Genomic DNA, 18,355 nt, shown 5'->3' on the forward strand with positions numbered 1-18,355 from the left:
ATATATATATATACATATATATTTATTTATTTATTTTTTCAATGCATTTTCATTCATTCTCAAGTAATTTGTAAAAGTATGAAGGTTTTAAATTTTATTGTACAGATGTTGAAAAGGTGGATTTCCATTTCTGTACCAGGTACCAATCCTTATTTATCCTCATAGCTATGCATTTAAAAGATGCTGCTTGTGTATAATATACACACACAACCCCTCAAAAGTTCGTAAAAAATTTGGTAAGATGTTTTTGAAAGAAATCTCTTATACTCTTCAAGGCTGCTTTTATTTGATCAAAATACTGCAAAAACAGTAAAATTCTGAAACATTATGACAATTTAAAATGCATGCTAATACAATTTCTTAAAATGTAATTTTCATGTGATGGCAAAGCTGAATTTTCAGCATCATTACTCCAGTCTTCAGTGCCACATGATCCTTCAGAAATCATTCTAATATGCTGATTTGGAAACATTTCCTATTTTGAACAGTTAATCTTATAATGCTTAATATTTTTGTAACATTATAAATTTTGATCCAATTTAATGCATCTGTGCTGAATTAATTAAAACATTTTTTTAAATATATATTAAAAAAAAGTTTTTTATATATATATATATATATAAATATATATATATATATATATAAATAAAAAAATATATATATATAGACCCCAAATTCTTGAATGATAGTGTATTCTGAACAGCTATTGAGGGTCACAATCCACTCTGACTATCTCACTTGAGGATCTCTGTCCATCTAACAATGATCTACCATCATTCAAAATGACATTCAGAACTTCATTAACTCTGATGCACGTTTGTACACAGACAGCACAACTAAAAAGGTTCCATTAATTAAGAATACTTTCACTCAGTGCCATGTAGTCACTCACTTGTCATCCCTCTCCAGGCATTTGACTAAGATTGGAAGGATTCCACATTTTATCAAGTCGTCTATGGGGGGATTTCTGTCACTTGAGAGCAATTTTCTGTAAGGACGGAAAAGAGAAAAACAGTCATCTTTCGGCACTCCAAATACATGCCAGCAGTGTTAACGCAATTAATTTCTAAGAGACCAATCCAGCCAAAGATATTTAATTACAAGCATAATTAACATAGTATGCCATTTTTCTGTTTTGTGTTAGGCTTTTCACTTTCAGCTGATCAACAATGTGTATTAAGAAAGCAAAAAGTGTCCATTTAGATATGTTGACTTGAGGCTATGAGTGATGTTTTTAGAAGGCATTGTGTAACAAATGCAAATCTTTTCATGTATGTTTCACAACACTTTACCTGGCTGCTTGCACTGCACTGAGCTGCACCACAGCATTGTCACTGGTGGCGTTCTGTAGTGAAAAAGATGAGAAATGGAGAATGAGAGGAAGAAGGCCTGCTCACACCCACACATACTTTGTGAAGTGTAGTGCTGATGTGTGCTGACCCTCTGAATCGGTTATTTATCAGAGTCAATGCCTCTCTTACCACCAACATTTAATAACAACACACATCAGAATCTTACCTGTAAGATGGCATCTAGCGTTACATTTTGCTGAGGAGAAAATGGAGGGGGAAAAAAAACGTTTAGACAAACTCTATAAAGGAAAATGGAAGATATGGAGTCGGATGAAATGAGAAGAAAGCCTCTTACTCCTTTGAAATCAGAGTCCGCATCGGAGTCTTCCAGACTCTCTTCCTGTGGAACATTTCGTTTCTTCAGGAGATGCTCGTCTCTTTTGTTCTGTACGGATTGAGAAATCAGATAAATACCAGGTCCTCTGTGATACCTTGAACTTAATAAAATGCATCATAAGATCATACAGACCTAAACAAATACAAACTCTGATTTTAGACTCAATGCATTTGAGGAAGTAAGAGAACATACCATCTTATTAATGTCATGTATATTTAACAAAGCTGTATTTATTTTTAATGCACAATCGTTTCGAAGAGGTTATATCACACATTTTCCCTCTAAGAAGCTTAAAATCAAACAGACTGTTTTTTTAAGCTGTGCCTTTAAGATATCAAACTTTTTCAGTACAGTGGTTCAATGTGGATCAGAATGAAGAGACTTAAAGATTATATTTAACCTTGTTAAATATAAACATTAGCTGCTCGTTTTTAACACTGGGATCCTTTAGAAGGATCTGCAGAGTGGAAGGTGCTACACACAGCCAGACACCATTTTTTGCGCCACATTTTGATAGTTGTTCTAGTGTTTAGCAAGTTCGGCCAATTCAGAGCAACAGATAAGTAGACAAATTGATGTGTACAGTTGTGCACCAATATCTACGTTTTTGGTTGGATTTTCACGTCTAACAATTTCAGAACAAGTCCCTTTTGCAGCTTAGTCTGAAAAAATTGTCTTTTTTCCACTGAGGGTTAAATATTTCAATCTTCTTTCTCATGATACAGCCCCTTAATGAATATTTTGCTGCTGATGTCAAATAGATAGAATTCAACAGCACAATAACTGAACCCTTGAAAATGGCAACTGACAAAATGGAACACAAAGTAACTACTGGTTCTACACAGTGTGAGAAAATAATGTGAGAGTGAGCGTTCTGTGACTCTAATGTTGGAGCAAACAGGAATGCAAAGAGGAATGTCTCACACACAAACACAAACAAACACACACAGAGCATAACAGCCGCATTCTGTCCGATTCCTCTGGGCTGACAGTGTAACTGCCTAATATGGACAGGACTTGCTGTGTGACCCAGTCCAGCACCAAATTAATCAACAACATCAAGGCTGTAGGACTAAACTTCTGCTCCACATCAGCTCTGGCCCAGCAGATCAACAACAGGGGACTTCTACTCACTCAGACTGTGACACAAAGCATGCTGATATCCATTTGTCCTATTGGACTTTGTCCAGCAGCTTTGCTTCTGGTGATGACATGCTACTTTCTCAAGTAGGGATCTGTTACAGTTAGGGATGTAACAATTACCGGTTTTACAATAAATCACGATAAAATGCCCTGACGGTTAGTATTACCGTTTAAAATGTAATTATCAAAACCGTGTTTGATTATCGCGATTTTGAAAACTCGCGGTAAATCCTGTCCAGCCAGCATCAGTCTGACGCAAAAGCAGCATGCAGTGTTGTTGTTTTTTGCACGAGACGAAATGGCGGAAGGCAGTGACAGCGCTCGGGAGATTTTTCAGCCATCTAAGAGGACCAAATCGGTGGTCTGGTCGTATTTTGGCTTTTACAAGAGTCCTGAAGGCAATTTAATCGAGGACGGTCACCCTGTCTGCCGATCTTGCAAGAAGAAAGTCGTTGCAAAAGGGGAAACGCATCAAATTTGCTCAGCCATCTTCGTGACCACCACACACTGTTACATAGCGAATGCAAGGTAACATTTACCTCAATACCAAAACTAACTGGGCAAATAATTGGACAAAAAATATTGATTAGAGATTAAATATTTCGTTATCTCACTTGTTTAACGCAAAGCTTCTGCGAAGAAAAGTTCGCAGCAAGTGGCTTTGAGCCAAGATGAACGAACGTTCAAACTATAAGGTTGACATTTAAGGGATAATGTATTGTATATTCATAGTTAACTTATTACACAGAGTTTTATTTGTTTACCTAAAATAATATATAAATACGGGGATATGAAATATTGAATTGAGATTAATGTTTTGAAATCTTATAAATCCATTATGAACGGTGTACAAAACAATCGTCAGGACAATATGATCACTACAGCAAAATTATAGTAGTATTAATACTAAATTCCTCTGATTTAATTTTCAATACAATCAAAAACTGAGGCGCAAGACGGTAAGCTGCATTTGAATGAAATGAGAGAGCACGTCCGTACGTCTGCGGTGATACAAGCGACATGGGGCGAATTCCAAACAGAAGTGAGCATCCCTATGCCCTGCTCCCTTCGAAGGGCAGAGCCCTTGAAGTGTGTTCTTTGAAGGGTGCAGGGTATTACTGTCTCGTATAAGCGTTTGGAACTCCCTTGGCGAAGGGAATGACTGACCAAATGTTAACTTGACAATGCTGCACGTGCGTGCAGCATTCAGTACTCCATCAGTTGTTGCAAATAAATATTTATTATTATTATTATTTTATTCAAATATTGTCTAATTGTGTCTTATTTACTATTAAACGTTTTCAAACTAAACTTGCTTACACTACCGTCTTAAATCATATTTCTATCACTGACGAAAAATATGTTGTCTTACATTAAAATTGAAAAATTTTATGTTTGTATGTGAACTCGAAATCAACCCCAACTTTGCTTCCCATCACAAGATCTCCTAACTGAAGATCACATGATCACTAATGGAAATCACATTGTGTGTGTGTATATATATACACACATATACAAACCTGATTCCAAAAAAGTTGGGACACTACAAATTGTGAATAAAAACAGAATGCAATGATGTGGAAGTTTCAAATTTCAATATTTTATTCAGAATACAACATAGACGACATATCAAATGTTTAAACTGAGAAAATTTATAATTTTAAGGGAAAAATAAGTTGACTTTAAATTTCATGGCATCAACACATCTCAAAAAAGTTGGGACAAGGCTATGTTTACCACTGTGTGGCATCCCCTCTTCTTTTTATAACAGTCTGCAAATGTCTGGGGACTGAGGAGACAAGTTGCTCAAGTTTAGGAATAGGAATGTTGTCCCATTCTTGTCTAATACAGGCTTCTAGTTGCTCAACTGTCTTAGGTCTTCTTTGTCGCATCTTCCTCTTTATGATGCGCCAAATGTTTTCTATGGGTGAAAGATCTGGACTGCAGGCTGGCCATTTCAGTACCCGGATCCTTCTACGCAGCCATGATGTTGTAATTGATGCAGTATGTGGTCTAGCATTGTCATGTTGGAAAATGCAAGGTCTTCCCTAAAAGAGACGACGTCTGGATGGGAGCATATGTTGTTCTAGAAATGGATATACCTTTCAGCATTGATGGTGCCTTTCCAGATGTGTAAGCTGCCCATGCCACACGCACTCATGCAACCCCATACCATCAGAGATGCAGGCTTCTGAACGGAGCGCTGATAACAACTTGGGTTGTCCTTGTCCTCTTTAGTCCGGATGACATGGCGTCCCAGTTTTCCAAAAAGAACTTCAAATTTTGATTCGTCTGACCACAGAACAGTTTTCCACTTTGCCACAGTCCATTTTAAATGAGCCTTGGCCCAGAGAAAACACCTGCGCTTCTGGATCATATTTAGATATGGCTTATGTGTAAGCTGCCCATGCCACACGCACTCATGCAACCCCATACCATCAGAGATGCAGGCTTCTGAACTGAGCGCTGATAACAACTTGGGTTGTCCTTGTCCTCTTTAGTCCGGATGACATGGTGTCCCAGTTTTCCAAAAAGAACTTCAAATTTTGATTCGTCTGACCACAGAACAGTTTTCCACTTTGCCACAGTCCATTTTAAATGAGCCTTGGCCCAGAGAAAATGCCTGCGCTTCTGGATCATGTTTAGATATGGCTTCTTTTTTGACCTATAGAGTTTTAGCCGGCAACGGCGAATGGCACGGTGGATTGTGTTCACCGACAATGTTTTCTGGAAGTATTCCTGAGCCCATGTTGTGATTTCCATTACAGTAGCATTCCTGTATGTGATGCAGTGCCGTCTAAGGGCCCGAAGATCACGGGCATTCAGTATGGTTTTCCGGCCTTGACCCTTACGCACAGAGATTGTTCCAGATTCTCTGAATCTTTGGATGATATTATGCACTGTAGATGATGATAACTTCAAACTCTTTGCTATTTTTCTCTGAGAAACTCCTTTCTGATATTGCTCCACTATTTTTCGCCGCAGCATTGGGGGAATTGGTGATCCTCTGCCCATCTTGACTTCTGAGAGACACTGCCACTCTGAGAGGCTCTTTTTATACCCAATCATGTTGCCAATTGACCTAATAAGTTGCAAATTGGTCCTCCAGCTGTTCCTTATATGTACATTTAACTTTTCCGGCCTCTTATTGCTACCTGTCCCAACTTTTTTGGAATGTGTAGCTCTCATGAAATCCAAAATGAGCCAATATTTGGCATGACATTTCAAAATGTCTCACTTTCAACATTTTTGTGAATTAAAATTATGCAATCCAAAAGCCATGGAGAAAGCAAGAGGATGTTGAAGTAAAGCGAATCCGACAAACAAGAAAGGGAAACAGAAAAGGTCAAAACACCAACATTTATTTCTGAATGACTTATTAAATATATATAAGGAGGTCCAAGCATTATTGAATACTCAAAGCAAAAGTTCAATTTAAGCATTTGGCACATTCTTTTATTCAAAGTGACCAAGAGTGCATTGCACTTATAACTGCATTTCAATTAATGCCAAATTCAAATGTTTTCAGTGTGTATATCAGTTCTTTTTGAACGTTTTCATCTCATTTTAACAAAACCTTGATAATATTGATAATCGTGATAACTTTGGTCACTATAATCGTGATATGAAATGTTCATACCGTTACATCCCTAGTTACAGTTTTTTAATAAATGTAGAAACCCACAAAAACACAGGTAGTTCTAGCAAGGTTCTGAGTTCCTTGCCAAAAGGAAGAGAGATGTGTGACGAGGGAAGCCCCTCATGACAAACCTTCTTCTTGGGGTGCAGCCAGCCAGGGGCCCTGTGACCACGGATGGCGTGACCCAAATACGGCAAGTGCAAACAGATCTCCCAACAGAAACAGCTCACCAGATGAGAGAACAAAGCCATGAGAAGGCCTCAATAGCAAGACATTCTGATGTTGTTTTATAACCCATCTGCATAAAATAAATTTATTACTACTGTATAGTCAACTAGTCAATCTGTTTCTGCCAAATTAGCAGGAAAGAATACTTCATGGCATACATAGTAATAAATACTTTACAAAAACCAAATATATTAAAATATTTGTTTTCATGAGCTATTCCAATATCACACTGGAATGACAATACTACATTAAATTTAATTATAATAACATTAACCTGACTCTCATTGATTTATATGAGATGTGATTTTACTCATTTAACTAGGCAGGACAAACCTTTGTTTATCTAGGTATGATAACTAAAAATTGTTTTATTCACCTTTTATTTCAGCATTTTAACTGGCTCATTTCGCATTAAAAAAACAATTAATTCTAACTGTCATTTCAGTTAGTATCAGGACCGGTGAATTTTCTCAATTCACTCACCATTAAATCTGAACCCTGAATACACACTTATGTTATAGTAAGTTTGACAATTAACTTCTCAAATACAATATTATGACCAGTGGTCGACCGATATTTGGCATTTTTAAAATATCTTGCAAAAAAAAAGCTTGCAAACTTAAGTCGGATCCAGTTGTGAGATCTTGTAAAGTGTGCATTTGTATCCTGAATGATCGCGTGTTCTCTGCGTAACGGTCGATCCGTGTGAATTGAATGCTGACAGGTGGAGAGTTCAGCTTCACTGGAGATGCGCGATTGACAAACTTTAAACTCGTGATTTCAAATTATCCTGCGCTTTATGCATTTGCCCACTGCCATATTCATGTCATTTCCACTGTGTGCTGTATGTAAAATTAGTGTTACTTTGGCTTTATTTGAAAAAATATGATTCCCAAATCCCAGTGCACACAAACTTCCCAGAATACTGAGTTCCCTGTTGGTTACAGTATTTACTAACTTTTTTATTATATTCTTTATTAAATATTTATTTATGAAAAATACTTTGTCATCTAAAGTATAAGTATGTTTAACACATTTACTTTCTAATCAATTTTCAAATGATTTCAAACTTCTTAAACATTAATTAAAATAAATACAATTATATCGGCCACCCTGCTTTCCAAGATATCGGCATCGGTTGTCAAAAAAATAATATCGGTCGACCACTAATTATGACATAACTGACTGCTCACAATAGCGAATATCCTCTAAGACTTATCTGTTCAGTAGCTCAGATCATGTGTCTGATGCAGCAGCTTCACCACATTTTGAGCATTTTATTGTTGGTTTCCAATTCATGACACTAAGCGTTTGGTCAAAATTACACTAAACATAGTGAGATGCCTTGCTTCCAATGCTCACGTCTGTCAGAAAATCCTAAATGCAGTGTCCTGAGGCCAGAACAAAGCATCCATGCACACTTACATGCAATCACCACCTGCTTAATTCTACTGTTATGCATAAAGAGACTCCAGAGAGCTTCATGCTAAGGCCATATTTAAACTACAGATTTAAACTACCTCTTTTTCCTCACACAATCACATCACCTCACACACAGCACTGCAACTGCACCTAAATTCTCAAAGTGATGTCAAGAGATTATCACAAGGTGGGTTAGTTAGCAGGACCGCATGTGACATCTCACCAATGATATTGCGATACATACACTGAACATGTACTGCATATTTATGGTAATATTACTGGCAATATAAAATTACAAGTTACATTTGGGCATTATTAGGTTAGTTTGAGAGAATTGAAACAGTAATAAATTGTAGTATTTTTGTTACTGATAAACGAGAGATAGCATTAGAACATCTGTGAATCATTTTGATTAATACGTTTTAAATGAGTCAGCGACTAAAGTTCACAGATCATTTCATACCATTTCAGAGCAAAATCACAAATAATGCTAGTAAATACTGCCAAAAAAACAGAAAAATATCAAGATATAATTGTTTTAACTTTACAGCCCGGCCCTAAATGAGACTGAGAAACTATTCAGTGAATACAAATCTCAAGTGAGCACTGAATCACCACAATAAACAGAGCTTAATGTTGTCGCTGGGAGTGCACATTTAGGAATGGGGGTGGGGGGCTAAAGAGGATGAGAATTCAGCGTTGTAAGGCTGGTTTATTTCAACTAACATTCTCTGACGAATCACATGTAACGCATCAGAATGAAATATGTTAAGCTACACACTGTAGCTTTAATACTTCCATCCAGAGAAAACCTGCAAATGAACGGTGAATATGCAAATACACCTGTAACTACGATAGACCTCACATTTATTGTGAACTTACCTTTCTCAGTTCTACCGTCACTTCATTACGATGTCTTCGCATCGTCTGAAAAGGAATGAAAGAAATAGATTAACTTTGTAAAGTACAACATATCTAATGTATAAATAGTGAGGGGGGAAAAAAATCAAAGAAAACTCCTAAAATGTAATGTTGTATGAGGAAATGGTGCCCATGCATTGGCAGAGTATGGTTTTGTTACTGCTTGAAGTTTAATACTTTGGTTTAGCTGTTTGTTCAAATCCACAAGTGATTCGTTCACACACTGCTAAGGTGACACCCTATTATACTGAATGGACTGTAACACGATTTAAACAAAATGCAACATTAATGGAAACTAAAGTCTGGCCACTCCAGCAGAACAAAGAGGCAACCAACCGTGGTAACCATGGTGACGGCAGAACCCAGCTGTCACTCACTCCTCCATTTAGACAATCACATTTTGTGGCCATTCTATTAGAACTGTTGCTTGAAAACCAACAGAACACACATCTGCATCAGACATGTCTGGAGCAACAAAACACATTAAAGCCATCCTTTTTTCTCACTTCTACATTGTGATATACATCCAAGTGTAACAGATTATCAAAAGCGTAAGGTATGGGACTTGGTATGGATGGTTCTGAGTATCAGTTGTTGGTTGGATATTGAGATGTGGCCGCTGCCCTCAAAAGTAGATGCAGATGAACGTGAGCTTGCAGGGTTAGAGATTAAGCAAACAAAATAATAGGTTTATTCATTTTTATTGCCATACCAGCATCTATGGCTATTGGCATTGCAAGATTCATTTATTTTAAAAGAAACAAATAGTAGTGACTAAATGATCGGAGAAGCCCTGCATACGTCATGAGAGGAGTGTTTCATTTTCACTGGAAGGTCCAGTTATGACAATATGTTTAAACATTACAAAGTCAAATTTACAAAGCCATGAGAAGGCCTCAATAGCAAGACATTCTGATGTTGTTTTATAACCCATCTGCATAAAATAAATTTATTACTACTGTATAGTCAACTAGTCAATCTGTTTCTGCCAAATTAGCAGGAAAGAATACTTCATGGCATACATAGTAATAAATACTTTACAAAAACCAAATATATTAAAATATTTGTTTTCATGAGCTATTCCAATATCACACTGGAATGACAATACTACATTAAATTTAATTATAATAACATTAACCTGACTCTCATTGATTTATATGAGATGTGATTTTACTCATTTAACTAGGCAGGACAAACCTTTGTTTATCTAGGTATGATAACTAAAAATTGTTTTATTCACCTTTTATTTCAGCATTTTAACTGGCTCATTTCGCATTAAAAAAACAATTAATTCTAACTGTCATTTCAGTTAGTATCAGGACCGGTGAATTTTCTCAATTCACTCACCATTAAATCTGAACCCTGAATACACACTTATGTTATAGTAAGTTTGACAATTAACTTCTCAAATACAATATTATGACCAGTGGTCGACCGATATTTGGCATTTTTAAAATATCTTGCAAAAAAAAAGCTTGCAAACTTAAGTCGGATCCAGTTGTGAGATCTTGTAAAGTGTGCATTTGTATCCTGAATGATCGCGTGTTCTCTGCGTAACGGTCGATCCGTGTGAATTGAATGCTGACAGGTGGAGAGTTCAGCTTCACTGGAGATGCGCGATTGACAAACTTTAAACTCGTGATTTCAAATTATCCTGCGCTTTATGCATTTGCCCACTGCCATATTCATGTCATTTCCACTGTGTGCTGTATGTAAAATTAGTGTTACTTTGGCTTTATTTGAAAAAATATGATTCCCAAATCCCAGTGCACACAAACTTCCCAGAATACTGAGTTCCCTGTTGGTTACAGTATTTACTAACTTTTTTATTATATTCTTTATTAAATATTTATTTATGAAAAATACTTTGTCATCTAAAGTATAAGTATGTTTAACACATTTACTTTCTAATCAATTTTCAAATGATTTCAAACTTCTTAAACATTAATTAAAATAAATACAATTATATCGGCCACCCTGCTTTCCAAGATATCGGCATCGGTTGTCAAAAAAATAATATCGGTCGACCACTAATTATGACATAACTGACTGCTCACAATAGCGAATATCCTCTAAGACTTATCTGTTCAGTAGCTCAGATCATGTGTCTGATGCAGCAGCTTCACCACATTTTGAGCATTTTATTGTTGGTTTCCAATTCATGACACTAAGCGTTTGGTCAAAATTACACTAAACATAGTGAGATGCCTTGCTTCCAATGCTCACGTCTGTCAGAAAATCCTAAATGCAGTGTCCTGAGGCCAGAACAAAGCATCCATGCACACTTACATGCAATCACCACCTGCTTAATTCTACTGTTATGCATAAAGAGACTCCAGAGAGCTTCATGCTAAGGCCATATTTAAACTACAGATTTAAACTACCTCTTTTTCCTCACACAATCACATCACCTCACACACAGCACTGCAACTGCACCTAAATTCTCAAAGTGATGTCAAGAGATTATCACAAGGTGGGTTAGTTAGCAGGACCGCATGTGACATCTCACCAATGATATTGCGATACATACACTGAACATGTACTGCATATTTATGGTAATATTACTGGCAATATAAAATTACAAGTTACATTTGGGCATTATTAGGTTAGTTTGAGAGAATTGAAACAGTAATAAATTGTAGTATTTTTGTTACTGATAAACGAGAGATAGCATTAGAACATCTGTGAATCATTTTGATTAATACGTTTTAAATGAGTCAGCGACTAAAGTTCACAGATCATTTCATACCATTTCAGAGCAAAATCACAAATAATGCTAGTAAATACTGCCAAAAAAACAGAAAAATATCAAGATATAATTGTTTTAACTTTACAGCCCGGCCCTAAATGAGACTGAGAAACTATTCAGTGAATACAAATCTCAAGTGAGCACTGAATCACCACAATAAACAGAGCTTAATGTTGTCGCTGGGAGTGCACATTTAGGAATGGGGGTGGGGGGCTAAAGAGGATGAGAATTCAGCGTTGTAAGGCTGGTTTATTTCAACTAACATTCTCTGACGAATCACATGTAACGCATCAGAATGAAATATGTTAAGCTACACACTGTAGCTTTAATACTTCCATCCAGAGAAAACCTGCAAATGAACGGTGAATATGCAAATACACCTGTAACTACGATAGACCTCACATTTATTGTGAACTTACCTTTCTCAGTTCTACCGTCACTTCATTACGATGTCTTCGCATCGTCTGAAAAGGAATGAAAGAAATAGATTAACTTTGTAAAGTACAACATATCTAATGTATAAATAGTGAGGGGGGAAAAAAATCAAAGAAAACTCCTAAAATGTAATGTTGTATGAGGAAATGGTGCCCATGCATTGGCAGAGTATGGTTTTGTTACTGCTTGAAGTTTAATACTTTGGTTTAGCTGTTTGTTCAAATCCACAAGTGATTCGTTCACACACTGCTAAGGTGACACCCTATTATACTGAATGGACTGTAACACGATTTAAACAAAATGCAACATTAATGGAAACTAAAGTCTGGCCACTCCAGCAGAACAAAGAGGCAACCAACCGTGGTAACCATGGTGACGGCAGAACCCAGCTGTCACTCACTCCTCCATTTAGACAATCACATTTTGTGGCCATTCTATTAGAACTGTTGCTTGAAAACCAACAGAACACACATCTGCATCAGACATGTCTGGAGCAACAAAACACATTAAAGCCATCCTTTTTTCTCACTTCTACATTGTGATATACATCCAAGTGTAACAGATTATCAAAAGCGTAAGGTATGGGACTTGGTATGGATGGTTCTGAGTATCAGTTGTTGGTTGGATATTGAGATGTGGCCGCTGCCCTCAAAAGTAGATGCAGATGAACGTGAGCTTGCAGGGTTAGAGATTAAGCAAACAAAATAATAGGTTTATTCATTTTTATTGCCATACCAGCATCTATGGCTATTGGCATTGCAAGATTCATTTATTTTAAAAGAAACAAATAGTAGTGACTAAATGATCGGAGAAGCCCTGCATACGTCATGAGAGGAGTGTTTCATTTTCACTGGAAGGTCCAGTTATGACAATATGTTTAAACATTACAAAGTCAAATTTACATGTTCAAATCCACAAGTGATTCGTTCACACACTGCTAAGGTGACACCCTATTATACTGAATGGACTGTAACACGATTTAAACAAAATGCAACATTAATGGAAACTAAAGTCTGGCCACTCCAGCAGAACAAAGAGGCAACCAACCGTGGTAACCATGGTGACGGCAGAACCCAGCTGTCACTCACTCCTCCATTTAGACAATCACATTTTGTGGCCATTCTATTAGAACTGTTGCTTGAAAACCAACAGAACACACATCTGCATCAGACATGTCTGGAGCAACAAAACACATTAAAGCCATCCTTTTTTCTCACTTCTACATTGTGATATACATCCAAGTGTAACAGATTATCAAAAGCGTAAGGTATGGGACTTGGTATGGATGGTTCTGAGTATCAGTTGTTGGTTGGATATTGAGATGTGGCCGCTGCCCTCAAAAGTAGATGCAGATGAACGTGAGCTTGCAGGGTTAGAGATTAAGCAAACAAAATAATAGGTTTATTCATTTTTATTGCCATACCAGCATCTATGGCTATTGGCATTGCAAGATTCATTTATTTTAAAAGAAACAAATAGTAGTGACTAAATGATCGGAGAAGCCCTGCATACGTCATGAGAGGAGTGTTTCATTTTCACTGGAAGGTCCAGTTATGACAATATGTTTAAACATTACAAAGTCAAATTTACAAAAATACACAGGGTGTTTTCATTTTATGCCGATTTTACACTATGGCAAAAATGGACAGACCACCCATCACAAGTGGTTTTGCACCCTAACTTAAAATAATTTTTCAAATAAACAAAAAACAATAATAAAATAATAATACAGTTCCAATGGAACATAGTAGGAAAAAGAAAAAACATCAGCAGCTAACGATGTAAAGACTGCACTTGCTGTGTGGTGGGGATGGTGGAACGGATCAGATTTGATCTTGTGACTGGGCATCCTAGTTCATGTTACAGCAAACCCACACTGTGCCTTATGCAATCCAAAAGCCATGGAGAAAGCAAGAGGATGTTGAAGCAAAACGAATCCGACAGACAAAAAAGGGAAACAGGAAAGGTCAAAACACCAACATTTATTTCTGAATGACTTATTAAATATATATAAGGAGGTCCAAGCATTATTGAATACTCAAAGCAAAAGTTCAATTTAAGCATTTGGCACATTCTTTTATTCAAAGTGACCAAGAGTGCATTGCACTTATAACTGCATTTCAATTAATGCCAAATTCAAACTTGTTTCACCTGCACAAGCACTATGGCTCAAAGTTGAACTAAAACTAGGTCACAACTCGGCCCATTTCAGGAAACCAAATAAAAGCAAGAAATTCTCAGCACAAAGCAGATTCCTGGAGTCTCAACATGTACGGTATTTTAGCGGCGCATGCGATATGTATGAGTCACAACAGAATGACAGGAGGGCAGAGCCGAGAGGAAGCACTCCAGTAGTCAGCGGACCGTTGCTTTGTCGGTGACATGACAGCTTGGCACTCTAGAGACCAGCATAATTACACAGTAAGTGTGCATGTGATTGTCTTGTTGCCAGCGTGGTCTGAGGACATGCTGTCTCACTGCTGTATGGTCCACGACATACTAATAAATCGGCTAACCGTGTAATAGCCACAAACATCAGGCTTGCTTGACGATCTTTTTAGACCAAGCAGCTTGCAACACATGTGTTCTAAGTCACTTTTTAAAAAAGTGTAAATAATACACAAATTACCCACACATGATTTCACTTAAGCATTTGGAAAATGCAAAACCGCAGGATGTAGGCTTACTGAGGGAAGGACTTCAAGTAATTCAATTTAGCTGGGTTGACACAGACAACATCAATTTTAATTCATAATCTTCATTTTAATGATCTCGATAATGAGTCTGAAGACTGTGTTTAACGTTAATGCATAAACAAATCTTTACTACAACATTATGTTTAGCACATCTGTAATTCAATAATCACAATAAGCATGGAGTTTTCTTAGTTTTGAAGTCTCAGCTTTCAGATTTAGTTCCTTTTATTTGCCAAATTCAAACAATAAGTGTTATAGCCACCTCAGTTCAAGAGGCAGTGAACGTCAACGATCATCTCTTCTTTGCTACTATTAGCTATAGCACTAAATAAATACGAATAAAAGAAACTTACTGAAATGTTTTGTCTCTTCAATGTTTCAACCACGTAAAGACATCAATATAAGCTTGTAAACAATGTCATAAAAAATAACCCAGAGAGGACCATTTCAATAAATATATGCACTGTATTACAAATCAATCAAATCAAGAGCTCATGATTGTGAATCAAATTGTGAAATGTCAACACTCAGCCCTATAATCTGATCACAAATGTTTTTTGAATATTGTGCAAATTTGAACATGAACTCTGTGATCTTCGTATAAAGAGAGTATATGAGACATGGCAGACTAATCAAACGCCTTTGTTTCTTTTTCCAAAGGCACTTAGCAAATGCAAAACACAGACAGAAGCACTTGTTACTCTTTCGGTTAGCTACGATTACATCCTTGTTATGGGCTAAATCTAGCAGCTAACGAGTCAAAGTATCCCACAGTTCGTTGCTGACCACATCAAATAGGTCAGCTGAGCCACTGTGCACGAGCCCGTCACTCTTATAGGAACACAAGATGAGAAATCTGAATCTGGTTTGCAAATTCTGGGAATAGCTGCAGAAGGGCGACAGCTTTGCCGGCCTCATCCAAAGCCATGTGTCTGACGGCTGAGTCACACCAGCACCCTACAGTCGCAGTCAATTCACACCGTTAATCCTGAAGGAGGCCACTGGGGTTACACGCATGAGCCCACAGCAGAAGATAATAATGATGTCTAGTATCAAGTCCAACAGGGTATGAGAGTAAATGAGTTCATTATAAATGTGATCGCAGCACCTTAACGTTCATACTACTCATTTGAAAGTGACTTTGAACAGAACACTCATGGTGGTCCTCTGGGTTAGACGTGACGTTTGATGAGATAGCTGCTATGTTTCAACTTAACTGCCTGTGTTTTGGTATAGATATAAATTTTATTTGTATAGCCCTTTTTACAATACACATTTTTTCACAGCAGCAACAGAATATCATGATGTTTATAATATTTGAATGCATTATAGTCATACTTAGAAGACTATAGAAGGGCAATAATACATGATTTGTGTGATATAAACAATCAAGCAGTTGAGATTTACTATATAGTACATTGTTTTACGCGAGTATGCATGCAGGTAAAGCTGCATATACTTATATACACCAACTTCATATATAGAGTTGGGGAATAATATAGTTTACATTTTGCAGCGTTATAAACAGACAAGCAGTTGACATTCACTATATAGTGCTTTACATGATTGTACTTTATGTAAAGAGATAAAGTTGGATGTACTATACAGGCAACTGTAAATATAATGCTGCCGATATTATAGTTTATATTTAAACTAAATTTATAGTTTCAAATTTAAAAAAATTCACTATGCATGTATGTGGATAAATCTGTGTATATGTATATATATATATATATATATATATATATATATATATATATATATATACACATACACACAACTTTATATTGCTGGGAGATAATATAGTTAATTTTGAGACAGCTGATGAGATTTGCTACATAGTATACTGCTTACATGAGTGGACTGTGTGTATGCGGGTAAAGTTTGTTATAGTAGCTGTAGGTAGGACTAGGAGTTATTCATTTATTTTGTGGCGATATTAACGACCCTCTGCAGGTCTTCATTCCAGTCTGAAGGCAATAAAATCTGATTTATTTAACTCTGGTGTACCTACAGGTGATGCTTAGATGCTAACTGCCACACCGAAGGACGATCTGATTGAAGAGGAAAAGATGTGAAGCAGTAGTCTTTTCACAACGACATCTTTATTAAAACACCACAATCAGCTCTAATCAATGAACAGGTCTATTAAAATCAACTCCAGCAGGCTTGCTAACCTGGCGTGACTAAACGAGCAATAAAGAGGTCAGTTGTTGAGGTATGACTGGTCATCATTAGTTCAGTTCTGGAGAGATTGCTAAAGCCGGTTTAACACACCCGTCTCTGTCGCATATATCTGGTTCGCAAGTTATATTCCCTATTACGTGACAATGCTTAGGGTGTTTATCTTCTATACATGAATGTTAAGAGTATAAGTACAAAAAAACACGAATAAACGGGCTGCTGGGCGATTAATCTGCCGCCTGCTAACCAGTTAGCCGCTAGCCCACATGCTAACACGATAAATCTGCATGTTTTTGGCCCAGCGTACTTTAAAATGAAAAAATAACAGCCGAGCCACCAAACCGACCTTATAGACGAACCAATTTTTATATTACACGACTAAATAATGCGCTATAACAACTCAAGCCCGTGTATAAGCCGCGATGAGCTGGTGAATGTTGAAGGCAAATGTGTGTTTAAAGAGGCCTCTATCTAGGCCGCGCCCGCTCCGCATGATGCTCTTGCTGGATCCACAAACACCCGCTCCGATCCGACACCATAAAACCAGAACCACAGACACTCAGGAGGAGGAAACCGAAATGTAAAAAAGCCCAGAGTCCAAAGTCTCTGGCGGGCTTACCTCCACATCTCGGCCCTTGTTTTTAAAGCTCTTGATGCGATGGTTTTCCAAGCCGGCGTTTTCGGCCATGGCTCTGTGTGAATGTGTGTGTCTGTAGTCCCGACCGACGCGCGGAGCTCCGCTCAGGGAGGAAGCGGGGGAAGCGGAGGGCGGGGAGTGTAGCGATGTCCGATTCGTGATTGAATCGTTCATTTGATTCGGATCTTTTTAATGAACCGGTTCACAAGTCAATAACTCTCCGACTCATTGAACCTTCATTTTCGTAAATATATTGAACTGGTCTGGAAGAGGAAATGTTTATGACCTGATTTTATGGCAGTTTTATCAACACGCACAGGAGCGTTTTCTTTTATTTGTTTTATATAGTTATTTTAGTGTTCTTTCTATTAAAACACAAAAAACAGCCGAGTGACTTTTAGTTTTGATTTTTGTATATGCAAATCATACTTCTAAATTACTTTGTGCATTTTTCAGCTGAATCATACATGCAACAAAGTGAACGAGATACATTAAATTGCTTATTAATACTTCTGAACAGTCAACTGTGATAAAACATGCATTTACGTATTGATTTTTTTGAACTTTTTTAGACAGGTAATATGCCACTGATGAATGTTAGAGACCGTGAT

The 18,355-nt window shown here is 37.1% G+C and overlaps 1 protein-coding gene across 2 annotated transcripts in view; it reads right to left on the reverse strand.

Annotated features, from left to right (window-relative positions):
• LOC107603041 (importin subunit alpha-4-like) overlaps window positions 1–17,861 on the reverse strand; it is a 25,621-nt gene extending 7,760 nt beyond the window's left edge. Inside the window, exons 1-6 of one of the 2 annotated variants that reach the window (XM_016295734.1) lie at window positions 17,727–17,861; window positions 9,005–9,049; window positions 1,648–1,737; window positions 1,519–1,548; window positions 1,293–1,345; window positions 893–988 (exon numbers count right to left, since the gene is read on the reverse strand). In XM_016295734.1, coding sequence (XP_016151220.1) covers window positions 893–988; window positions 1,293–1,345; window positions 1,519–1,548; window positions 1,648–1,737; window positions 9,005–9,049; window positions 17,727–17,795 — 383 coding nt within the window. In that variant the 5' untranslated portion in view covers window positions 17,796–17,861. Of the gene's footprint in view, window positions 1–892; window positions 989–1,292; window positions 1,346–1,518; window positions 1,549–1,647; window positions 1,738–9,004; window positions 9,050–12,211; window positions 12,257–17,726 lie in introns of both variants that reach the window. The other variant, XM_016295732.1, reaches the window with a different exon arrangement.
• Window positions 17,862–18,355: the final 494 nt, after the last annotated feature.

This window comes from Sinocyclocheilus grahami, unplaced genomic scaffold (genome assembly GCF_001515645.1).
Source record: "Sinocyclocheilus grahami isolate Dianchi unplaced genomic scaffold, SAMN03320097.WGS_v1.1 scaffold339.1, whole genome shotgun sequence".
Taxonomy (NCBI): Eukaryota; Metazoa; Chordata; class Actinopteri; order Cypriniformes; family Cyprinidae; genus Sinocyclocheilus; species Sinocyclocheilus grahami.